The sequence below is a fragment of the Cydia strobilella genome, chromosome 5 (assembly GCF_947568885.1).
Source record: "Cydia strobilella chromosome 5, ilCydStro3.1, whole genome shotgun sequence".
NCBI lineage: Eukaryota > Metazoa > Arthropoda > Insecta > Lepidoptera > Tortricidae > Cydia > Cydia strobilella.
This window is the reverse complement of record NC_086045.1, coordinates 11,554,206-11,581,174: the sequence shown is the minus strand read 5'-3', so window position 1 is coordinate 11,581,174 and position 26,969 is coordinate 11,554,206. Positions and strand designations below refer to the sequence as shown.

Below are 26,969 nucleotides of genomic sequence, written 5' to 3'. Positions count from 1 at the left end.
GGAGTCCAAAATTTAGTTGATACTCATTAAAGAATCTAGGGTTCCACGGTACACTTCGAGGGGTTCTAACTACTATCTAGACGATCACATGGCCAAATTTTAGGGGTAAATTCTTAAGAGGTGGTTAGCATAAGATTTAGCATAAGAGTAGCTTATAGTAATATTTGGGGTGGGTGACAACGTCTGATAAAAGTTTTGGTTACGGTTTCGGCCGAAACTAGAGCCAAAACCGAACCTTAGGCTTCGGTTTAGCCAAAAAAAAAAAGGTTTTCGGTCGTACACTATATACCTACTGCATAATGCTCGAAGTACAGCACCATCTGCACCAGATGTCAAATTTGAAGCATGACTTTTCTTAAGTAGACTTTAAAACTCTGACCTGTACAATTAATATTTTTTTCGTTATTTATAAGAATATATTTATATTCGGACTACAAAATAAACCCTACTGCGACACGTGCATTGTTTCCATGTCAGCCAAAGGTAATGCTTTTCTTAATCTGATCATTAAAGTGATACCTATTTAAGTTACGTAAATAAAGCAAAACCGAGTCTATAAAATTATCATTTGCATAAGCAAGAGACAGACTGGTAGAATGTGGAATGTCTAATGACTATACTAATACCTACTTCATCTTAAATACCAAGTATTAAGAACGATTTTTGAATGAGCTTTAGGATTTTGTTTAAGATGCAAAAGATTAGTATTAAGTAGCTGACGACCTCGATGCAGGAGTCGTGCACCGCGACTTAAAAGGAATAAATATTGGATACGTTATACTACCTTTTAACACAATGGTGCTCGTAGGTAGGGGAAACTGGGGAGGGTTGATCAGCCCTTTTGTTTTTAGACTAAATTTTCTTAATTATTTGCACTATTGAAAATCTTTATATACCGTACGATTCAGAATTTATCTATTTATTAATTGTTTGAGATAGAACAGATTTGTGAAACAAATAAGACTATTATTTAATGAAATGCTATACTGTAGACTTTTACCATGTGTCCCAGGAACCTGGGACACAGATTTTTACCGTGTCAACCCCATATCAGATTATCATTGATTATATAACTCGGATCGCTATTAGCAATGCATCTAGAATTAGGAAAACACACAGCAAACATCGTCGTCATGTGCGTTGTTTGTCGACCGGGTAACATTCCCCGTGTGTGAGTGATGAACATGATGAGTATAGTTATTTTTGTTCTTATTTACTGTCAATTTGGTTTGACCAACTATATTATGCACCATGTGGGTTTTGGAGTGAAGAGTATTTTATTTCGTATTAATTATCGAGATTTGAGTAATCGAGGTTCCAATACTTCCAATGTTTCTGCACAGCAGTAGCAACATCGACTGCCTCACTTGTGGCGTGGCCAGACAACAGACAACAGGTACTTATGACAAGATAGTTGTTGCGGGCTTCTTTGAAGCCTCTTATACAATTCTAAATTAGACTAGCATATTTCCAGTTGTTCCTTGGTTTTGACACTTTTTGGCGGAATATATATTATTTTTCTTAAAGGTTTTACAGAAAACCTGCCTTGCCTGGGTGCCTTGGAATAGCAATAAATACTTATACAACAAATAGCTTAAGCAGGCACTTTGCAAACGAGCAAGCAAAATTTTATCTTGAAAGAAACTGGGATCATAAATAATTACCGGAAAATACGTTAATGTATGAAACGTTTATGATACCAGTTGCTCTCAAGATTTTTTTTATCTACTGATAAGTATGTAATGGAATGTAGGTATAGATATGTCAAGAGTCTTTTCATAAAGCCCTGAGTAAAAAGCATGCGGGACACTCAATCATATATCATAGGGTCGTTTGTCTCCAGCCTCCGTCGTATGTGGGTCGGCCATAACAGAAAACACAGCTTACATCTGGCTAGAAACTGCTGCCCTTTACCGCCCAAGGACACCTAGCTATTTTTTGTGTTCATAATCCCCATGATTTATAAATACTTATAGAAAATATAACAATAAGTTAATACTCGTAACGCTTAAATAAGTTAATAAAATCCGTTAGAAAATAACATTCACATCAGATATTTTAAATACTTTGATTCTAGCAATAAGCGTAGTGCACTGATTTAGAAACTCGCTGCAAATATTTAATGAATTTAAGATTTTATTTATGCAAGTATAAGATAAATATTTGTTGAATTGTAAGTTTTTATAATAAATCGGCTAGTAGATCTATGTATAGGCCATTACTTGATCTGATTAAAGATATTTCAATTATTCAATTCTCCTGATGACTATTTATGTATGAAAAGGCAGTTTATATTCTGTCAATGCAAGCGAATCAGCAAAATGAGTTATCGTAAGTTCGATTTCCGACAGCTAATGCACACTACAGCTTTGTTAGGTACACAATAAAATAAAAAACATTTTGTCAATAATTTGGCCAAAAAAGTAGCACTAATATACTATGGATATACGCCGCCAATTAGAAGCAGTGAACATGACCATCTTAGTGGACAGACAGACATTGGTCTCACTGTTCCAGTATTCTGTGGTATTTCTAACGGTTGATCACAATGCACGCGAAGCAGCTGATGCATTGCCGTGCCACATCGCATTCGATACGAGATAGACCGTTGGCTACTTTTTCCACTTTTTATACAATTCGCGACCCGGTTTGCTACAGACAGGTATAGAGTAACCACCAGACAGGTTGGTTCTCTGGATAAACAAACAGGTAGTATCTACCTATTCAGATTTTTATGTACTGCGTTGTACTTAGGAGGCGTCCATTAATTACGCGAGGTGTTCATTGTTAAGCCGAATATCACCAAATATCACGTGGGTTAGAGGGGGTCTCAGCAAATATCACGTAGTTTTTTTCTAGTAAAAAAATTGTGTGAAAATGCGATCAAATTACATTAACGTAAAGACTAAAATATGGCGAAATCTGACACAGCCGGACCCGCGCGAAATCGCGTTTTCATACAAACGTAGTCCTCATTTTCCTCTCTGGATTGGAAACACATGACATGATTAAAAATATTTTTCCAAAAAAAGTTCCAAAAATCGGTCCGACAGTCGACGAAAAATCGGAGAATAAAGAAGAAGAATAAAAAGATTCCGACGAATTGAGAACTGCCTCCAAAATGTATAGAAATTAGTACTTGGGTCCTCCATCTTTTGTTTCATAAGAACCTGCAGTATATACATATTTATAACACGTCCCACCTTATACATACACAATGATTATCTGTTCGAATACCTATTTACTTACTATTATTAACAGCCTTTCTCTTCCCGAATCCTCGTCCCGTACAATTACCTCGTATTAACTCCAATATTGTGGTAGTTTCAACCTCAGGATAGATTTAACTAGATTAGATGTTAAGAGTGGTTTAGTGCACCACAAGAGCACTTAGTGATGGTTCACTATTTTTTTAAACTGTGATATCTTGAATTTATAGTATCAATTAATTTAATTTATAGGGAAATAAATGATCAATGCATTTTCTATTGTAGATCGCATCTGAGTTAGAACGCATGAAACGGGAGCGTACGTACGCACATGCAGTACGACCTGATGCTGCTTCTGGTTCAATATATGGTTAGTGGTTTATTTAGTAAATGATAATTTCTCAGAGCGTTTTCCTTACCTTCGCTCATATCATCGGCGGACGGCACGGGCGCGGGCGTCGGTGACGGCTGCGACTCAACCCACTGCTGCCGCGACGCCTCCTGGCTCGCGGCCTTCCAGATTTCTAACTGCGCGTATAGTGTGCTGCCAGACTGTAAAAAAAAACATTGTTAGAGCTCTTTCGATATGCACGGTAATAGAAGATACTAGAGAGAAAAGAGGTAAATTGATGGAAGAGGTGAGGATGAATTTGGGAACTATAATTTTGTCTGTTTTCATGGATATTGAATTTTGATACTTAAAATTGTAGTAGTCTACCAATTAATATACTCGTAATAAGGGTGTAAATATTGTGTAGGTATATGTATAATTTGCGACGGAAACGGAATGGCCCATTTAAGAGGAAAGGGGACGACCGCTTCTCCATACAAATGTGGTCCTCATTTTCCTCTCTGGATATTTATATATTATTACACCCCATGAAGCGTTTTAAAAAAAATATGAAATTTGTTTTTAGCTCTTAAATGTTATAGGTAGTATAGGCAATTATAAAAAAGTCGACCAAAGGGGCATAGCTAATAATATGCATTAAATTGTGTATTTTTTTTCCATAATGTCAATATCCCGGGAGGAAAATGGGGACTACGTTTGTATGAAAAAGTGGTCATCCACTATCGTCTTAAGAGCTGATGCAAATATGTAGTCTAGTAACTATGCTATATTATTCCCATTTCACCAGACACTTAGTTCGAGTAATTGTTAGACAACAGTTTGTATGAATGCGTTTACGTGTTTGTATTTACTAAGTGCACTCGCATAAAAGCTTTCTTCATGAACCGCAAGGGTCATTAACCTCTGCTTAGGAACATAATCAATAGCACCCTTTAGGCCAAACATCTGTAAAGAGAGATTAGCTATTTATTTAGGTAAAAAATTGTAGGTTGAAATTGTAGGTGGAATAACCTATGCACCTATAGTTTGTCAAAGGACTGTCTCATTTCAAACATAGACAAAGAGAATCATACTATCTTTGTCTTACTTACACTATAAACTGAAATAATTAATTAATTAACTAATTTGTTCTAATACTTCTAACAGTATTACTTACACTAGTACTAGCACACAAAACAAAAGGACGAGTATAGTTTTTTTTATTCTTATTTACAGACAAATACTTGCCTACTGCTTCTGTATGAAAATACGAAAAAAAACTACAAAACGTGCCTACCAACACTTAACGATATGGCAAATTACAAAACTGGATGTATATTAATTATTTATCTTTTACTGTTTTTAGGGTTCCGTACCTCAAAAGAAAAAAACGGAACCCTTATAGCATTACTCGTGCGTCTGTCTGTCTGTCACAGTCTATTTTCTCCGAAATTACTGGACCAATTTAGTTGAAATTTGGTAGACATATGTAAGTCTGTGACCCAAAGACGGACATGTAACGTAAACAAATGAATTTTAAACATGGGGGCCACTTTTGGGGGTAAATGAGAAAATTAAAAAATATTTTTTTTAACTATATTGTGTTACATATCAAATAAAAGAGCTCATTGTGAGAATCTTAAATAATTTTTTTTAATAATTTTAAGATAAACAGTTTAGAAGTTATTAAAGAAAATAGGCTAAAAATTACCATTCCCCACCCTTTATCTCCGAAACTACTGGGTCAAGAATTAAAAAAAATACACAAAATAGATCTTTACCCGTAGATCACAGGAAAACCTGTTAGAAATGTGCAGTCAAGCGTAAGTCAGACTTAATTACTTAGTTTTTGATCCGACCCCTACGGGTTTTTGTAAAGACATTTCACATTAAAAAAATACATTTTAAATTGTGTAATGTACGGAACCCTTGGAACGCGAGTCCGACTCACACTTGGCCGGTTTTTTCTTTTCATAGATCAGTCTATGTAAATTGTGTGGGTATTAGTAGTACCTACCTATATGATTTTTAAATTATAATACTTTAATACTCATACCTCCTATGAGACCTTAAGCGAGGTTTAGACTAGCAAGAACTTGCATGCAATTTTCATTACATTGCCGACTACTAAGGTAAACTGCATTCAAAAGTTTGATCATATGCCGCAATGTAATGAAAATTGCTTGCATGTTCTTGCTAGTTTAAGCCTCGCTTTAGATACAGTGTTATGTTATAGTAAGTACTTACCTACCTATCTAAGCCACCGATTATTTAGCTAGGAAAAAGAAACGAGGTACTTACCTACTGGCCTACCTTAGTTTCTGAGACTATTAAAAATAATGAGCATAGGATAAACGTATATCTTAACAGTCGCATACATCATATAGCTTTTTAAAACGCATAAAATAAAAGTTACGACCTTGAAAGTGCATTTTAGGGCGTATAAAACATCGGCAAATAAGTGAGGTTAGTTGCCTCGCTTTCTTCGACGGCTGGAGAAAGTCAGTTGCGCGTGCACTTGAGCGGGTACTTGGCTGCTAGCCGATTAGTCGCTCCGTTCAAGTCACTTGCTCGTTGATTGGTCGAGTTATGTAATTATTTGAGCTATTTCATTTGCTTGTTGTTTATTAACACCTGTTATAGGCAGTGTTGTTTTATACAGGGTAATTTTGAAGTCAAGTCGAATAGGTAGGTAATACATATTTTCAGAGAAATCCTAATGGTGACGTTCGGATGGCGACTGCAGCTGCATTACTGTTGCGATCTTATTGAGGCTGCGGTGAAGCCGTCAGGATGTATATAGGTATATGTCAATTTATTTTAAATACATTTAGGCGATTCCTTTGCGTTGCCCATAAAAAAATTGTCTATTTTCCCTTACACAAAGGTAAGTAACAATTTAATTTGTGGATTTGTTTAGGGTTATTGAAGTCACCGAGAATAACTCGTATATTTCAGACCTCAGCAATGAATCGCCTAACTAAATTAATGATAGGTAATAGTGTAATAGACTAACTGGACTAAGAGCAAATAGCCCCGGAAAACCTACCTACAATTTTGAGAGCAACGATTCCCAGGCGATCACAACGTATTTGTAGTCTGCACAGCGTAATCACTTGCATAATGCCCGATTTCCTTAACGGATTTCCTTAGCTAGTGACGTAATGAAACCGGGACAATTGCACCTATGCTGTTATAACACAAGCCTAAATTGGTTGGTACCTTAAATTGATAGCCGTGTAATGTTCGTTTTTTAGGGTCTGAAGCTAGTACCTAATACAATTCTATTGTATGAAATTCCTTGTAAAATGCTAACTTAGGTACAGTCGTACTACGATCACGATCAACACTGCTATTCTAGTTCTAGGATTTAATTTAATTCATCGCTATAGGTAGTATATTATTTTGGTCATGTATCATATTTTAACGAATTATTGAAGGGGATCTCAAATAATATATCTCATTTGACTTTTTTTCTCCGAATTAAAAAAAATATCTTTTTATTAAATGATTAAGCGAAATTAAATACTTGCGCTCCTACTCTAAGTCCATCATCTACATTTGTATAATCTTAAGCTCCATTTAGACGGTTCAAGAACTTGCATGCGATTTTCGTTAGGTATATAATGTATCGAATATTGCGTGCAAGTTATTGAACCGTCTAATGGGTCTTTATGTTTGAATTTCATTCAAGCCTATTGTTCTCGCTTTTAGCGAACAAGTATGAATCTTCAAATCTTGTGTTGAAATTTGAAATCGGATAAATGCTAAATTAGATCACATGTCAAAACTCGGGCAGCAACGGATGATGTAATCTGCCGAAAAGCATTAGGAAGCAATTACATTCAGGTGATGTGTTGATGATTCAGGAGATTATGTTCTCTTTGATGAATGATGATCTAAGGAGCACATTTTACGATGCGGCACGAATAAAAACGATATTCTTATTTAATGTAAAAAAAATATTGGTCTGCTTTATGGCGATATTCAAATATAGATAAAAGTATACAATTCAAAAACCATCAAATAAAGTTTAAAATTTGATAAAAACACTATATTTTACGTATTTACTGTGATACAGTTTTAACTACTACGGGGAGTAAAGGACTCATTCTTCTCATAATGTATAACTTTGCAACTAAATTAGTTTATTTACGTACCTAAATCAGACTGATGTATGTACCTCCATACCTTACCTATAAGTAATGTAACTTTTAGTTGTTGTTATTGAAATAAAGAAATGTATTATTAATTAAAATAACGAACTTAAAACAATACACAGATTGTCACGCAAAACAAAGATTTATCCTTTTAACAATCTCTTCTATATGTAGTTGATAAATAGTAATTCATCATACCAATACGTCGGAAAGGAACAAACAATTATTATTAGCGGCTTGTCAACTTTAGTAGACGTTTATGAATAAGCTGGTAATAAGTATCCGCAATTCGGACCGTATCTTAGTTTTTTTTTTACAAAAAAAGTTGTCGCTTGAAGTGTCAATTGATGAACGTTATTTCCATATTATTTACTGAAATTTATTACGTTTTGTTTTTGTGTTTGATTGCGATAATTAAATTGATAGAATATCTTAAGAACACATGAGTGAATAAGTGATGAAGAAGGATTAGATTATACTCAGGTTGTTTAAGGTGTTCTCACTGCTGAGATGAAAATGTACAACACGAGATCAACTTACTACGCTCAAGATTCTAAATTAGATTCATCTATTATAAAATCTTTCGCTTGCACGGCTCAGAATAAGCACTAGAAGAAATATCAAACTTTGCTCTCTTGTTGTACATATTCGATGCTAGTACGGGAAGTATGTCATTACTCTACGAGTACCGAGATATCTTGCCACGAGCCGTAGGCGAGTGGCAAGACTCGGGACGAGTGAAGAATGACATTTTCGCACGTGTATCGAACGACGTTTTTGAATACAGTTGCGAAAAAATAAGAAAAGTAACAAAAGCAAGCAAGGAATGGAATTCGAAACTTTTATATTATTCATTCTGTGACATCATTGACATTGACATTATGAAGAGGTGTTTTTCTAGCTTTTATTCGACTAGAATAGATTTTGTTATTATTATTGAACCCACTTCAATGAAAGTTTTTTTTTTCAAATGCATGTTCTATAAGACAGAAACAATTGTAAATATTAAAACATTGTACTATTATTACCTAAATATCGTTATTTACGATTATTTGTGTATCGTATATTTATAAAAACAATATCGAATGTTGCCTTTGGAAACTTAAAACATTCTTGCAGTTAGAAAATACGCCTTTCCTTTGACAGGCGTTCCGTTCCATTCAGACAACTTATTAAGAACGGTTTTTCAACATTAAAAAATAAACGTGTTATAATACTTATAATGATGAAGAGGTAAGTAATAAAATATGAAATATGCATATTTTTTTTGTATTCTTACATTAACAGTAGGTTTTTATGTTAATTACGACGTTTAAAAGAAACTAATATTAACACTCATTAATAAGTAGTCATGAATTGGAACAAGTAAAAATTTAAAAAAAATGGAAAAGTAAAAAGCACTAGTTTGCGAAAACCAACTATCCGCACGCTAAACAGCCACGAAAAGTAGCACTTTTTGAGCAACTGTATTAAAAATAACTATTAACACGCATTCAATTATTTAATTCAACTATTTATACAGATAGTGACCCTACCTATTTATTTTACCAAAGTAAAATATTTGTGTTCGTTACATATATTAATAAATTCGAAAATACTACCCTCCCTCCTTCAATCACTATGACAGCTATGAGTAACTATAGATGACATTTGTTTACAAATGTAAACATATTTAAGAAAATATTTCACGAACAATTAAACATTTAATATGTTTTCGAGTGTCTAGCAGGGTACCAGGGTTCAGGGTCAGGACTTACGACTTATTTCACAGAGATTAAGTACAATATTTCGTCAACTTTTAAGATAACATTCTTGAAACTTGTAATATAATAAAATAATAAATTATGACCCAAGAGCCAGATTTGATTACGATGATGATTCTCGTTACCATGTCCCAACTTCTAGTTACTATGTGGCAGGTTCTACTTAAATACCAATTATTAGCGCCTTTTGACCTTACTTAACTACACTTGGCCGTGTTATCCACTTTACTTCTCTTTGCGAAATAAAGGAAGCACAACAAGGGTATCTGGGTACGTAAAAACGACCGATATAAGTATACATATAATTTAGTAAAATTACAATTGCAATTAATAATTTTGTATAAAAGTTTTACAATCTTAGAGACAATGCACAACTGTTGAATACATATACCTATATATATACATAGGAATTATAGGACCTTAAAATTTTAAATATAGTTTAATACTTATTCTTCAAATGTTGTAACTTGTAATTTTTTAGAGTTTTGAATGATTCACGGTTAGTTTCACTAGACTTATATTGACCGGGATATAGACCCTCATTCTTGCGCGACAGAGCGCTGTCTACACAACTTTGACACCCACCCGCTATCTTCAGTCACCCGTGAACATGATGCATGTAACTGCGTCGAAATATCGGGAGCTCACAAATAATACAAAAGGTAATCACGGTCTATATCCCGGTCAATATAAGTCTTGCAATTTTTTGTTTTTAATTTAATACCTAAGGGAGTGACAAATAGTAAAAATGTTGAACTAGCGAGATTTTAACGACGTACTACTCGGTGGAAGTCAAGTGTGAGTGACTTTTATGTATAATATATTATAATACCTAATTATGTTTGATTGTACATATTATCATTAATACCTGATAAGTAATGTTATTAAAGACTTTGAACCCCACGCCCTCGTTCGCGTGGTCAGCCCGTCAGCCGATTAGCGCGCCCAGCCGAGCCCAAATATTTTAACATTTACATTGTCTCATAAAATGAACAAACAGTATCTATGATCTGACTGATGTGTACCTTTTGCCTGGTGGGCAAAATTTAGAAATTCCTTCTATGTTGTATTTTGTATTTTCAAGTATTTTTATTTTTCTACGATACGAACATATACATACGTATATATTCTGTAATACATATATATATATTTGGAAGTAAATATGTACACTCAAACTCAAGTAGTTACTTAATGCGTCAAAGTAGGCTCTGAAAGGGCACTTTTCACATATCATCACTATTGGTAAATACTATCTACGTTAAACATATTAATAACGGGTCACTCACAGGATAATATGTTTAATATGTCTGTGTCTCACAGAAGTTTTGTTACTATCTACGTTAAAGTTGATGGCGTGAAAAAGCGCCAGGAGAGAAACACTTGTTCTTCCTAATCTAATTTTGGCAAAATCTGTTACCTGAGGTGCTCTCCGGTTGAAATCTTCTTCGGTAAGTGCCATCAGCGCGGCACCTTCCATCGCGAAGTACTCCGTCGGTACCATCGGCAAGCTGAACGTCTGGAGCGTGAACGCCACCCAAGCCTTTACGTTTTCTGTACTCCAAACCATTGGATCTGTCGAACAAACATCTGCATTAGTATCAATGACTTAAATATTTGAGGTAGTGTGACGAATAAACTCTTCGTCTAACAGTTGGGTCCATATGATAGTATTATATTATTAAATACAATATGGTTAACTATTAGTGGTCAGACTCAAGGGTAATATTATACTGAGCTAATGGACAAAACAGAACATTTAAATTATTCGTGTTAGATACCTAAACTAGATGATATTTTAATTTTAAAAGAAGACAACAATGTGCAGATATAAATTAAAAACTTAAAGATGAAATCATCTTCAAATTTGGGTGTGTTAATTACATAACTGTAAAAGTTTTTGGTCATGTTATTATCAAAAATCCATAATTGATTTAAAGAAGCAGCTCTCTTAATAATAAAGTCGATCAGAAGCATACAGTTGACAGCTTACGTAATCGGTCAGTTCGTAGAAAACCTTTATATTTGTCATTATCATCACTGTGTACTTAGACGCTTGGCGTCCACGTGGATTTTTTTGACACTGACTGACGTCAGCTTACATGATGGTTGAAGCGTAATTTGCATCGCATGATTAGGTTATAATATAATATTTTTTTATACTACGTCGGTGGCAAACAAGCATACGGCCCGCCTGATGTTAAGCAGTCTCCGTAGCCTATGTACGCCTGCAACTCCAAAGGAGTTACATGCGCGTTGCCGACCCTAACACTCCTCTCCCTCGTTGAGCTCTGGCAACCTTACTCACCGGCAGGAACACAACACTATGTGTAGGGTCTAGTGTTATTAAGCTGCGGTTTTTTGTAAGGTGGAGGTAATATAATCTGTTTCGAGGTGACTAGGTCAAGCCGATAGGAATCGAGTCCTAATATGGACACTCTGCCACTGCTGACTAATCCTGGGTATATATCACTCACCTGGTGAGATTCCCAGAACATTGCACGTGTTGTCGACATCTCTCTTAGATTGTTCGATAGCCATACAAATAACTCTGTCCATTTCTGAAGTGACCAGTGTGTCTTCTGTGTTCGCCCCTCCACTGCTTTCTTCCATCTTCACATCCAATTCAACTGGCCTCAAATTAAACCTCTTTTGGAATGATGTATCTTCAAGGAATGATCTTAAAAGGTTGTGGTCTCTGGGCTCTTCGATTTCGAGTTTAGGAGTGATAAAAGTCTGTTGGTTATTTTCTTGGGAGATCTGATTCTCTTTCAACAGTTCTTCAATGTCGATATATTCCTCATGCTGTGGGACCGGGGAGGAATAATGATTCGTGCTGCCATATGAGGCGCAAGAGCCGGAAGGAGAAAGAGGGTATGGAGATGCAAACTCTGGCACGGAAAGTCTGTTGGGTTCTTCTTTGATGTATACGTTGGGGGAGTAGGAGAAGGAGCTGTAAGGCGAGGGAGGCTGGAGCGCTACTGCGGGAATGGATCCCTCGTCAGAAGATGGTGAAGGTGTGGGATATCCTTCGAAGTCATGTAGGCGCTCGAGGAAAGAGTTATCTTCTGGGTAAGGCGGAGGTGGTTTGGTGTGTGTGGTGGGGGGATGGAGCATCGGTTCCGGGGGGGAGGCTGCGCCGAGGTAGCGCAGCAAGTGCTGCAGGTCGGCGGGCGAAGCGGGCACGGCGCGCTCGCCCTGCGTCGCCGACGGAGGGCTCAGGCCTGACCGCGGGACCGTCTGTGGCATCTGGGGACAATATAAAAATATATATATATCTATTACTCTCATACCAACTAAAAAATAATAACTAAGAAATTAACTTAAGGATTTAAATTACTTATTTATTAAATTGCTTACTGATTACACTTGCTTAAGCTCATTAGTAAATATTACGGAATTGTAGTAAAGCTAAGAAGACAGAAGATTGTTAATTTGTTGCTATACTTTTTCACATTAATTGTCGCGATTAGTACGGATCAAACGAAGGCTAATGGCATTACCGAAACCATTATTTGTTACTGAATATATGGGGGGTGAAATTGGTAGTGCATAAAGGCCTCTCATCCACATCAATGGCTATTTTTTTATTAAGCGACACGGTGTATAAAATCAAGTTTCAAGTTCAAACGCACATATTTATTTCAATCGTGGAATTCTGGTCTCATATTATACGTAGGTATCACACAGCTAATGTTTTATGTAAATGTACGAGAGCCATCTATCGTCATTGAAATCGTCATATATGAGATCATCATACAACGACGTCAAACTATTTTGCGAATATGGCCAGATGTTGCAAAGAAAACATGACGAACTAAATATATATTCCGAGTGGATAATGAACTTGCTTTACGATTAAAGTCTTTACAAATGATTAGGTAGTAGGCTTACCTATTCTGGACTTATGCAGAATTAATACCCTGTTATAGATATATATAATTGGTTATTTAATGTATGCACTTGATAATTCACAGTGGAGCGGAATAATTGGATGTGAACATACGAGTATAACTTATCTTTTGTTCAGTAGATCGTGAAATAAAACATATTGACATTGTTTAGGTATCTGGTAAAATACATATTGGTATGATCAAAATATCTTAGTCTACCTCGCAAAGAAATGTTAATAGGTGAAGCTTAATTCGAAGGTAGTAGTTATTAACCTTAGATATAGCGCAAATTTAGACTTCTGTGTATGAAATATGCAAAACTTACTTTGAGTAATGACAAGCAAAGACCTATTCTACGCAACACAACCACCATTACTGACTCCTATGATATACCCAGTCTTCGCGAAATTGATAGTTGTCACACCGGTCTGTTCAGGAAAACGACTTCCGAGCATTTTCATTACTTTTTAGGGTTCCGTACCATAAAAGGAAAAAACGGAACCCTTATAGGATCATTCGTGCGTCTGGCTCTCCGTCTGTTACATGTAGCCCATTGTCTCTGAAACTATTGGACCTATTAATTTAAAATTTGATTCACATATTATGTAACCCTGTGACCCAAAGACGGGCATGTAACGTCAACAAATGAATTTTAAACATAAGAGCTCACTTTTTGGGGGGGTAAATGAGAAAAAAAAGTTGCATATAAAGTCGTGTTATATATCAAATGAAAGTGCTCATTGTGAGAATCTCAGATATATTATTAACGCTGTAAAGGGTTCGAACCGTCGGGATGTATTATAAATTCAATATACGCGGTATAATCCGTTTTCATAGTTTTATTTCATGAGTAACTATCGCGGTAACCGAAGACAATATATTATTTTTAATAATTTTTGGATAAACAGTTTAGAAGTTATTCAAGAAAATAGGCAAAAAATGCCCATTCCCCCCACCCCTTTATCTCCGAAACTACTAGGTCTAAAATTTTGAAAAAAGAATACACAAAATAGTTCTTTACCTAAAGATGTCAGGAAAACCTATTAGAAATCTACAGTCAAACGTGAGTCGGATTTAAGAACAAAAATGAGGTTGCATAACCGCTGGCTGGCTGTTTTAAGGACACAGCCACAATGGTTACCGTGAAACGTGGTGTAGACAGCTATTGCTAAGCCCGAGGACCGAGATCATCGTAGGGTCTAGGCCGTAACGTCCCGAAGAGGCGTGCCTACCCATGCCTGAGGCCAAAAGTCAAGCTTTGGGAGGTTAGTGCTCAGACAAAGAATATTGTACGAGTTTCTGAATTTGATGACTGAAGGTCGAGCCCCGCGTAGAGTTGAAGGCCTAGAGAGTCCGACCTGTGCATGCTTCCTAAAACTCTACAAGCATCTTAAATGTGAAGGTCAGAAACTTCCAGGAGAGGCACGCCTACTATGGCCTACATGCGAGCTGCGAGAGATTAGTGCTTAAACACAGAATAATGGTAAAAGTATCTTAATTGCGGAGGCCGAAAGCAAAGCACCGCGTAGGACCGAAGGCCAGAAGCGCCCGAGCGAGAGCCTAGGTTCGAGCGTGAGTCGAACTGAAAGAAAAATATGCAACTAGGCTGTATCTGGCACACAGCCGCAATGGTACCTACTTGTACTATTGTTTCGTGTTTGAATACTACATCTCTCTCTTTCGCTAAAAGGCCACTTCGCTATTAAAATACTTGAGAAAGTTGCGGGAAGTCTGCACGCGTCGGACGCTCCGAGCTTTCGGCCTTACGTGGAGCTCGGCCTTCGGCCTTCGCATTTGAGCTTTGGGGTATTTGATCTTGCTATCCGAGCTACATATCTTGCATCAATTTGTAAATAAACAAGATCAATCGTAAAATATCTGTGAAACTCCCACATTAACATTTTTCTAAATACGTCCATGGACTGATGAAATCACTAAGTAAATTCCGTGCATAAGGGTTATTTTAGCTCCGAATGCGTCGTTTCTAGCGCAAAATGAGCGCCATCTCTATCAGCAGTACATTCAATTCCAAGTAATGGCTTCTTTACTAAACATCGATATAAATACTTACGCATATAGCTATTATAATTGCAGAGATATAATATAAGCCACCGCGCCATAATACTTTCCGTTTCATCTGGTTTTTGATCCGACCCATTCGGGTTTTTCAAGAAGTTTCACTCACGTTTCACGTACAAAAATAAAACATTGTTAAAACTTGTGTGATGTACGGAACCCTTGAAATGCAAGTCCGACTCGCACTTGACCGGGTTTTTTTTATGCAATAATCACTATTGTATTCATATTTCTCACGATAACTAGCTTCAATTGTTAGTCGATACGTACCTGGGAACATCGGCTTGGGGTATATGTTTCAGAGAAAACAAAGAAACGCAAATATTAGCGCAATTTACTAATATCCAGTTCTGCATGTATTGTAACAAAAAAAATATTTAAAACTTGACAAAAACACATGTAGGTGTACAAGTCTTCCTAAATATTCAAATTAATTCATAGATGGCAGCACCAGTTTCACTGCTATATCGTAATTCCGTAAGGAATCCGAATCCGGCCCTCACCACTGGAGGGCTTCGTCACTTTTTCTTTAATATATGACATCTATTACAGTTTATTTTATTTTTTATTTTATTTTATTAATTCAAAAAATTTACACAGCATTACAGCGAACTAATACACTGAGACATTTAGAATAGAAAGTATTTATACAAACTAGGTACATGATAGGTACTAGAAAGGATAACAGAACAAATGTAAGAAAGAAGAACTAATACAAAACAGATGATTTACGCTTATCCATCGCCTCACAGTACTTCATACATTCTTTACACAGATCCATCCAACTACTTGCAAATACATCACATTCCGGTGCTGATGCGAGGAGCGCGTTGATATATTGTAGAGCGCGGACAAGTGGTGATTTGCCATGACTGCCATGAGATATAGTGCGCGTTTGAGGCACAGCTAATAGGTGACAACTTCGCGGTCGGAAATTAAATAGGGCCTTAGCTATAGATGGAACGAACAGGCGTACGAGCTGTGCAACCAGTTCAGGGCAGTCTGAGTTCCCCCGTAAGACATTACATGTAGTAGTCAAGAGCCCGTATAGTTACGCCTTACCTCTAAGGAATTAAACCCTAAAACGCCAAGCAGGAACTTTAATGGGTACAAATATGGGTAATTTATATATAGTGTTACTTTAAAAAAACATCAAAAATATTTAATAAAATAATTTGATTTGTTCCCAGTTGTTCATCTACTTTATTGTTACATAATATAAGTATTAAGTTGAACATCGAAAACAATTACGCTTATAGCTTTTTAGGGTTCCGTACTCAAAGGGTAAAAAGTTAAAAACGGGACCATATTACTAAGACTCCTCTGTCTGTCTGTCCGTCTGTCTGTCTGTCCGTCCGTCTGTCTGTCTGCCCGCCTGTCACCTTTATCTCATGAACCGTGATAGCTAGACAGTTGACATTTTCACAGATGATGTATTTTTGTTGCCGCTATAACAACTAATACTAAAAACTGAATAAAATAAATATTTAAGTGGGGCTCCCATACAACAAACGTGGTTTTTTTGCCGTTTTTTGCGTAATGGTACGGAACCCTTCGTGCGCTAGTCCGACTTGCACATGGCCGGTTTTTTTATAGCACGTCGGTGGCAAAATGGTGGCAAACAAGCATACGACATGCCTGATGGTAAGCAGTCACCGTAGCCTATGGACGCCTGCAACACCAGGGATATTACATGCGCGTTGCCGACCCTTTAAAAACCTGTACATTCCTCATATCATCGAAAATTAGAAACCAATTATTATATCCTAGTTAAATCTCCCAACTATTAATTGAATTAGGTTTTTATTAGGTTATATGACTTATATATCGTGATTATCGTGGAATTGTTTACTCTGCCTTACATGGCACGTTTACACACATCCGCAATCGCTTTAATTCTAATTTGTTCAATTATTAACTGACATTCGAAGCACCCGGAATCAATTAGGCATGTAAAATGAAAGATTACCGTAAAATGGGGTGAGTAGGAGCAAAACTGACATTCAAACCTCGATAATATTTTATTTTTACATGCATATGCAGTTTGCATAAACTGAATGGTATATATAATAAGTGTTCCGGACGTTTGTATTTTAGTTTTTATTTTATTTTGGGTAGTTCCATTTCATACCTTTGACGATAAACAGGAAAACCCACCTCACCCTGTAGTCCCTCGTAATTGGGGTGAGACGGGTTTTCATACAAAGGTGATTTTGGAAGATTGTTGGATCGATTTTTTTTATTATGAGTATTACTATAGCTCCATTTTAAATTGGAATACCTTATTGTTGTAGCAGTAGCCTTAAAAACCCATCTCACCCCCTTTCAATCCTTATCTCCCTATTCATAACCCAACTCTCCCTGCGAACCCTACTCACCCCATTTTACGGTACTCTCAAGGAAGATATGTCTTTTTAATTTTTAATGTTGAATAAAGGTTGGAAATTCGAAAAAGCCACAAAAGAGGCATCTGCGTTAAGGCCCATGCAGTAAGTTCGTGTTCCACTCTCACTGACGAGCGTAAGCGTGAGCGAGATGAAAGTACGTATAAATAAAAAAAAGTAATCGATACGTTCCCTCAAAACAGGATATAACTAGCCGATTTTTAGAAACATTTTTAGCTTTTGTGCACGATTTGTTAAAAAAAAATTAAGTACATTTTAGACCTACGTTCGTGATTTTTTTCTATCGAGCGAAAGTCAAAAACTCAGGATTCGAATCAATACAGTCCCTCAAAAAAAACTTTTATAAAAAAAAGATAAACCGACTTCAAAAAGGATGAAATAAAATATTATCCTTTTTAGGGTTCCGTGTTTAAGTATATGCGTTACCAACTGATATGTTTGAAGTCGGTGCCAAGCCAAATTTTAAACCATATATTCATAGTGATTTTGGTGCAATTCGATAAAGGCTATATAAGTATGTACGTTGGATTACCTAACGCAGCGTATTACGTAGGCGAACAACACGCGAATGCGAAGCGGCGCGGCACGGCGCCTTAATTAATCCTTTGATACCTATATGTAAGACGCAGCGTTAGACGACGACATTAAACGAACTTTCTGTACACCTCAGAACAGAACACACGGCACACGGTTGAACCTTCTTGGCGCAGTTCGTGCTTGTCGGCACGTTAGTGTAAATCTAATACGTTTTGGCGTCGTATTTTTTTAAAGAGCATTTCGTACTAATTCTTGAACAGTCATAGCACGCAAGTGTGGGATTGGGACTGAGTTATTTTCTGTCGCTTATCCAGAGGACTATATTTCAAAATATAAAACAATTCAAGGAACCTTCATGCAAAATTTCTGCTAAAGCGGTTGGTTGTTTAGCCATGAAAAGGTAACAAAGAGGCAGACATAATTGCTTTCACGTTTATAATGTTTGTACAGTTGTAATGGGATTTATAGACATAAAGCTGATTATTTTTGACTGGTATTGTTACTACTTGGAGTACTTGGCTTGGCACCGACTTCAAACATATCAGTTGGTAACGCATATACTTAAACACGGAACCCTAAAAAGGATAATATTTTATTTCATCCTTTTTGAAGTCGGTTTATCTTTTTTTTATAAAAGTTTATTTTTCCATTTTTAGTTTTAAGACATTGTTAAGAGCGTGACGCATGAATGAAAAACATAATCATGTTTAACTGTAAATTCGTAAACTATTAAATAATCAGAATTTTCCTCGAGTCCGTCTGGGAAATCATTCTTGTCACTAAATCCATTCTCCGCCCCGCCACTGACCCAATCCCTCAAACCCCCCGATCACTCAACCTCACAGCACATCAACCCCTGATCACTGAACCCCTCGACCCTAAACCTCCAACCCTTCAACCGCCATTCCCCGACCCCTAACCCCAGACCCCTTAACTCCTAACCCTAACCCCCCCAATCCCTTAACTCCCAACCCCTCAGTCCCCGACCCATCAACTCACCTCCCCTCAACCCTCAACCTCAAACCCCCCAAACACTAATACCCTCTACCTTCACCTCTCAGTCTCTTTGGTTGTTTCCAACACTACCTACATCAAAAATCATAATACACATACGAGGGAAGTTATCAGTAGCCTTACCACGAGTTTGACATTGATATATTCGCTATCGTGTGCGTAACTTACTGTTTATGCATCTCGCTCGTACTGGCATATTAGTGTACAAAGTAAGTTACGAAGAATATTTAGTGTCAAACTCGTGGTTAGGCTACAGTTGCACTACATCAAATTGGTGGTTTTGGGGAGGAAATGCTTGAGTTACTTTAGAAAACAGCGAAATTACCATACACGTGCCTTTAAAAATTGAGGAGTTCCCTCAATTCCTCACGGATTCCATCATCAGATCAAAACCAAAAATATTACGAAAACACCTTGTAGAGGTAACTTCTTTCAAACAGAAAAAGAATAACTCAAATCGGATCATGGGTTGGGAGTAATCGCTGAAATCATTATCATCAAAACAATCATCATCATCAGCTCCACTTCATCAAATTGGTGGTTTTCGAGAAAAAATGCTCAAGTTGCTTAAGAAAACGACCAAATCACCATACATGTGCCTTTAAAAATTGAGGAGTTCCCTCAATTCCTCATGGATCCCATCATCAGAACAGCACCAGATTAATGTGGGACCACCTTGGAGGTAGTTCCTTTCAAACAAAAAAAGGATTTTTCAAGTCGGACCACGGGTCTCGGAGTAATCGCTGAACATCCTACATTAAAAAAATCATCATCACTATCTTCAAAACAATCATCATCATCAGGTCCACTTCATCAAATTGGTCGTTTTCGAGAGAAAATGCTCAAGTTGCTTATGAAAACACCCAAATCACCATACATGTGCCTTTAAAAATTGAGGAGATCCCTCAATTCCTCAGGGATCCCACCATCAGATCAGAACCGGATTAATATGGGACCAACTTAGAAGTAGCTCCTTTCGAACACAAAAAGAATTACTCAAATCGGACCACGGGTCTCGGAATAATCGGTGAACATACATAAAAAAAAAAAAAAAATAGCCACAACCGAATACAGAACCTCCTCCTTCTATGAAATTGAAGTCGGTTAAAAAGGCCTCAAGATTACTAATAAAATTTATGGCAGCCGTATTGATATCAAAAAAGCGCCACGTTTTTTTTTAAATTCCGTTTTCTGAACCAAGACTGCGCAACATTTGCGATATCTATATACAGGCCAAAACTGTCTCTTTTACCTACCTTCATAAATATTTAAAAAACCGGCCAAGCGCGAGTCGGACTCGCGCACCGAGGGTTGCGTACTTTTTAGTATTTGTTGTTATAGCTGCATTCAGAAATACATCATCTGTGAAAATTTAAACTGTCTAGCTATCACGGTTCATGCGATACAGCCTGGTGACAGACAGACGGACAGACGGAGAGCGGAGTCTTAGTAATAGGGTCCCGTTTTTACCCTTTGGGTACGGAACCCTAAAAAGCGTTTGTGTTATAGAACAAATAGGAACACCTTAACATAGCCTTAGCGCGTTTGAATAAGGTTTAATAAGTACCTACATACATTCAATTAACATATGCGTTTATAATTTATATAACATCGGTACGGCATTGGTCTGTCAAGGTCAAAAAAATCGAATGATAGACAGACGCACTTGACAGGCTACTGCACACAACATTTGCTGATGACCAGTAACAGTTTCGAGCTCTGATTATGCGTAACTTGCTTGGACTGCTTTACTTGAAGGTCACGTTACACGCTCACAATTTTGGTAAAGAATTCACTCTTGCAACCTGTGTAGATCGTGCAGGCGCGGCGCCGGCGCCGGCGACGCGGAAACGGAGTTGAAATATTTTTGGTTTAGTGTAGGTAACCTTAGAATATGTATAAATCGTTCGTACAGAACTACAGAAGTACAGTAAGTGCTCTCTAGTAAACCCGAATTAGCGGCAAATTACTTTATACTAGTACCCCAAACTAAACAAAGCTTGTCCTATACACGATGAAATTTAATCGGTGATCAGGAGTTGAAAAATATTAATTACCAATCTAAATAAGAATTCAATACGCGAGATCTCATGCAATTTACTTGACTATCTAAATTATTAACAGTTAATTATATCGTTAAAATTAATAAACAATGGAGACGGACACCCTAGTTCTATTGAAGTGAAGTTAAGTAGATGTACGTCATTTGCCATCGATTTGGCGGGGAATTTAACAATTTGACAATGACAAATTGACAGCTTATTGCTCATAATTTGTTTTTTTTTTATGTCTGTTACTTTGGAAAGAGGTTATTTTATTTTTATTTTTTATTCATTACATTTTACAGCATAACAGTGATCCAAAGCACTGTGAAACCAATAGACATTTCATACACATAGTACAAAAATCAAAATTAACATATAACAGAAGAAGGCCGTTCATTCCTCGTCTCGCAGAACCTCAAGCATTCATAACACACGTCCAACCCTCCACTCGCAAATACATCACAGTTTGGTGCTGATTCGAGGAGCGAGTTTAGCAGGTGCAAGGCTTGAACAAGCGGTGATTTACGGCTGGACACAGTTCGTACTGGTGGCAGCGCTAACAAATGGCGACAACGCGGTCGAAACAGAAATCTAGTCGGTGAGGGAACATATAGACGCAGCAACTGAGCTACTAGTTCGGGGCAGTCAGAATCCCCACGTAAAATTCTACTGGCTAAAGTACACAGTCTGTAATTTCGCCTCACCTCAAGTGAGTTAAAACCTAATGTACCCTGCAAAAAATTTGTAGGGTATAAAAATGGGTAATATCCGTAAATTTTTTTGTAGAGGGAGCGTAGAAACGCCTTTTGCACTCGCTCTAGCAGCAAGATATAGGTTGTTTCATAGGGGTTCCAAACAACACAAGCCGCTTCAAGCTTGCTTCTGACAAGAGCGGTGTAAAGGAGTTTTATTGACCTGGCATCTATGAAATCCCTAGTCATCCGAGTAACGAACCCTAGTCTCTTGTAACAGGTACGAGCCAGCGTATACATTAGCTCATGGAAGTTAAGGTTCGCATCCAGAATAACTCCTAAATCCCGAATAGTATTGACTCTAGCTATTGCTTCGGAATCTAGAATATATTTATTATATAGCGGATTGCGGGCCCTACTAAATGTCATAAGTGCACATTTTGCAGCATTAAATAGAAGTCCGTTATCGAGACTCCACTGATGTACTCGGTCAATATCATCTTGCAGTGACACACAATCCGATATATCCTGTATGCCATAAATCAGGTTCAGATCATCGGCGTAAAGTAAGCATCTGGCGTACTTAGGAACCGAAGCCGACCCGTTCACCATAACTCCAAAGAGCAACGGGCCGAGAATCGAGCCCTGGCTGACTCCAGAACTCTTTAGACTCTTTATACTAAACCATTGGGTTGTAAAACGGGACTTATCCGTGTATTTTAGTTTTAACGATTTCTACACATTATTAAATTGTAAAACGGGACTTAATCGCGTATTTAAGTTTTAAGATTTATCTCCGACGTTTCGAGCACGGCGTTGTCCCCGTGGTCTCGGAGAAGACTGGCTAAAGTTGACACCAACATCTTCTAGCCGCGCGAGTTTTTCGAACTTCCGCGAGATTTTTTTACAGGAAACAAATGAAACCGGCAGTAAGGCTGCTCTTATTACGCTGATGACGTCACGACATTGTGTAGACGCACACGCCTGCCTTTTGATAGGTACCATTTCGACAAGGTTAGGCCAAAGGCCTTGGGATTTTCACACGAAGCCAAATCTACCGTCATGGATACTATTCCAATTTAGACCATACTGGATTCGGTTAAATTTTAACCTCAAATCCGCTTCCGTGTCTGCATACCTAATTGTTATTACACGAGTCTGTACTCCGTGACTGTAATAGCATAAGCTTTAAGCTCTATTGCATACAAATTCTCTGCATAAACCAACAATAAAGAACGCTAGTCTTGTTTAAAGATGTAACTGTCAGATAAACTAAATTGCCCATTACTTAAACGTGCAAGCTTTTTAAAATTCAGATCCAAACGGGCATTGTCGTCTTGTACTTAAAACAGTCTTACCTAACGGGTATAAACCTAGTAAGAACTCACTTGGTACTGCCAACTTTCCTCCATAAGTCACTTTTAACTAAACAACACTCACACAGTCAGTCAGCGAACATTTGAGGTTAGGACGCCGGCCGGTGCGCTGAAGCCCAATAACAAAACGCGTTCACTGAAGAAGTCCCGTGCTAACTGAGCCGCTGTAGTACATCATTGATAAAACAAAACCGGGACGGGCTCAGTAGTTAGTGTATTATTCAATAAAACAAAACACTGATGTTTTTTGATGTCCATGCCCCAGCGTGTGCGCGACGGGTAGATCACACGGCCACTGAGCGCCGCCCGCGCCGCACTCGAGCCTCAATGGCTGTCTACGTCACCGCGGCGGGAAGTACGCCTCGCCAATAAAACTATAATAGAACACTCGGAACTAACGTCATATGCTTCTAATTAGATTTTAATTGGTTATGTTTCCGTATTTTGTAACGATACAATTCTATTCAAGTTGAAGTGTCACTGAGAAAATATAAGGACAATAAAAGACGCCTTGCCGCTGTCCAGAGGACTCCCATAAGCCTCACCAGACCGCCGCGCCGGGTACCTAATTGGTGACCTATATTACATGCTGACCACTTTGCTTTTTCCAAAACGTCATCCTAGAGAGCTTGTCTGCTCCACAATATCATAGATCATCGATGAAGGTGCGTTAATTGGGTCATAGTGCATTCATTATATACATCGTAATTCATATGTAATCCAAGTATTATAATGAACTTAACCCTAGTAGCGTAGGTAGCTTGTACTGGTAAACCCCGGTTCCGCGGAAGTTAATTCGCTCCGCCGCCCCCTAAAGCCTCGCCGTCATGACGCATGTCTTCAATTCATTCATACTCTAAAAATAGGTTGCGAGACTTAAGCAAAACATACGGCAGTGTAAACACCCCTTTACGCTTAATGAAAGTAACACAAAACCTGAAGGTATTGCTAGATTTCAGGGATCATCAGGGCCTATCAAAATCATCCCGTCCGTAGGCCGAGCACATGATTGACGCGACAGTATCTCACCGCGAGATAGACTACCAGTCTTTTACTAACATCTATGCTATATATTTCTTCCTCCTTTTAGCAGCTAGGGCAAGTTGTACCTTTTCATACAAAAAAACTGATTTTTGCACAAAAAATAAAAATTGATGTAACTTTCTGTGACAATTTTGGCCTTTACAATGACAGTGTGTAAATTTGCACTAAATAAAAAAATTGACAATTTAGCCCATTTATTCTTTATTCTTCAGTTTCACTTTTAAGTAGGCACTCATACATTTTTTTTGTAAAATATAATAATTTGTAGCGCATGGCGGTGACGATTTTCATATAAGAGCCAAATTTATAAGAACTAAAAACCGGCCAAGTGCGAGTCGGACTCGCGCGCGAAGGGTTCCGTACCATTACACAAAAAACGGCAAAAAATCATGTTTGTTGTATGGGAGCCCCACTTAAATATTTATTTTATTCTGTTCTGGGACCCTATTACTAAGACTCCGCTGTCCGTCTGTCACCGGGCTGTATCTCATGAACCGTGATAGCTAGACAGTTGAAATTTTCACAGATGGTGTATTTCTGTAGCCGCTATACTAAAAACAGAATAAAATGAATATTTAAGGGGAGCTCCCACACAACAAACGTGATTTTTTGCCGTTTTTTGCGTAATGGTATGGAACCCTTCGTGCGCGAGTCGGACTCGCACTTGGCCGGTTTTTAGTATTTGCTGTTATAGCGGCAACAGAAATATATCATCTGTGAAAATTTCAACTGTCTAGTTATCACGGTTCATGAGATAAGCCTGGTGACAGACAGACGGACAGTGGAGTCTTAATAGTAATAGGGTCCCGTTTTTAGCCTTTGGGTACGGATACGGAACCCTAAAGATGGACACATAAAAGTGGGGGGAGGGAGGGAAACAATAACTTCTTGGCGTGTTTCTACTTGTATTTATTCTTAAAAACCTAAAAGCTATATGCAATTATGCATGCCAAATTTCGAGCTTTCTGCCGGATGGGACCATAGTTGATGCTAAGTAGCCGCACTAGTTTTCTTTTGTGTTACAATAAAGAATATTTACTTACTTACATATACATACCAAGGGTAGGTACAGTAAATACTTACATAGGTTAGGTACTACTTGTTACTTACTATTACATTACGCACAGTCATTTTACATACACACGCCCATAATGTATGAAGCGAATAATATGTGTGGAAAAAACGATTACTGGCATTAGTTATTATTTATTATCTATAAAATTTATACATCAAGTAACAAGTGTTCACGCACTGCAAGGAAAATACCTTGTACGTTAAGAAAACAATTAAGTAAATAGTAAATATAGGTGGTATTTTTATACAAGGCCAAGCAATAATAAAGGTATAGAGGAAATGCTAGGAACACAATTTTTGACTTCGTAGATTTGTTTAGACTAGTAAGGAGATGAACATATCAAACAAAAGTCACCGACCGTAACCCTAGTGCTGGGGGAGAGGTGGGTTTGAAGGTTAAATTTTTCGGTTTTTTGATTATATCTCGGAAATTATGCGTCTGAGCGACATGGCCACTTATACAAAATGAAAAGTGATTTATAGTTATTCATTCTTTCAGCAGGCGAGTTCTCTGACGCATATAGGTTGAATTTAATAACGTAGATAATCAAGATATTATTATAGATTTGTATTATTATTTTTAAGCCTATATTTGTATAATAACATCATTCCTTTTAATAAATATATATGTCAATTTGTTCTGTATACTTAGTTATAGTACCTAGTTAATAAGGAATGTTTGCATGCTTCTTTAAGTAAAATGTACGCACTTAAAATTACCCACTGTCCAACTATGTTTACCACTACATTTTTGCAAATAAATATATCTTATCTTATCTTATCTTAAAGTGATTTAATTTTTTACAAGTTTTATTAGGTCAAGTTTTTGATATCTTGTATAGTTTTTGAGATATGCGCTCTTGAAGGTTTATTTAGGGCTCTCATTTTTATCTTGATTATCTACGTTATTAAATCAACCTATATGCGTCAGAGAACTCGCCTGCTGAAAGAAGGAATAACTATAACGAGTATTTGTACAATTTGGTGAGGTGTGCAAATAAAGAGTATGTGTAAAAATTCGTCTACAGTACTCTTCACTTTTCTTACGTTGGCAAAAGACATCAACGCGCTAGAACTACAACCTACGAGAACTAGCATGAAAGTGGACGATCGCCGCGGTCAAATCGCTTTTCCACACAAACGTTGTCCCCACTTTTAGGGTTCCGTAATCAATTAGGACCCCTTATACTGAACCCAACGAAACTTTACAAAAAGACGTCAAGGTTTCCTCGAGATGCCAATATAACATTTAAATAGTGCAGTGCAGTGGCTTAATTTGGTGATATAAAAATAAATCGCAATATTAATAGAAACAACAGTCACATACATAGGTAAACATTACGTCCATTAAAG

General features: G+C 37.3%; 1 protein-coding gene across 6 annotated transcripts in view; it reads right to left on the bottom strand.

The window, feature by feature from the left end:
- Positions 1-26,969, bottom strand: part of LOC134741675 (DNA-binding protein D-ETS-4) — a 75,938-nt gene that overhangs the window by 24,924 nt on the left and 24,045 nt on the right. For 2 of the 6 annotated variants that reach the window (XM_063674541.1, XM_063674540.1), the window contains exons 2-4: positions 11,938-12,709; positions 10,881-11,035; positions 3,629-3,761 (exon numbers count right to left, since the gene is read on the bottom strand). In XM_063674541.1, coding sequence (XP_063530611.1) covers positions 3,629-3,761; positions 10,881-11,035; positions 11,938-12,709 — 1,060 coding nt within the window. The other 4 variants (XM_063674544.1, XM_063674542.1, XM_063674546.1 and 1 more) reach the window with 4 other exon arrangements.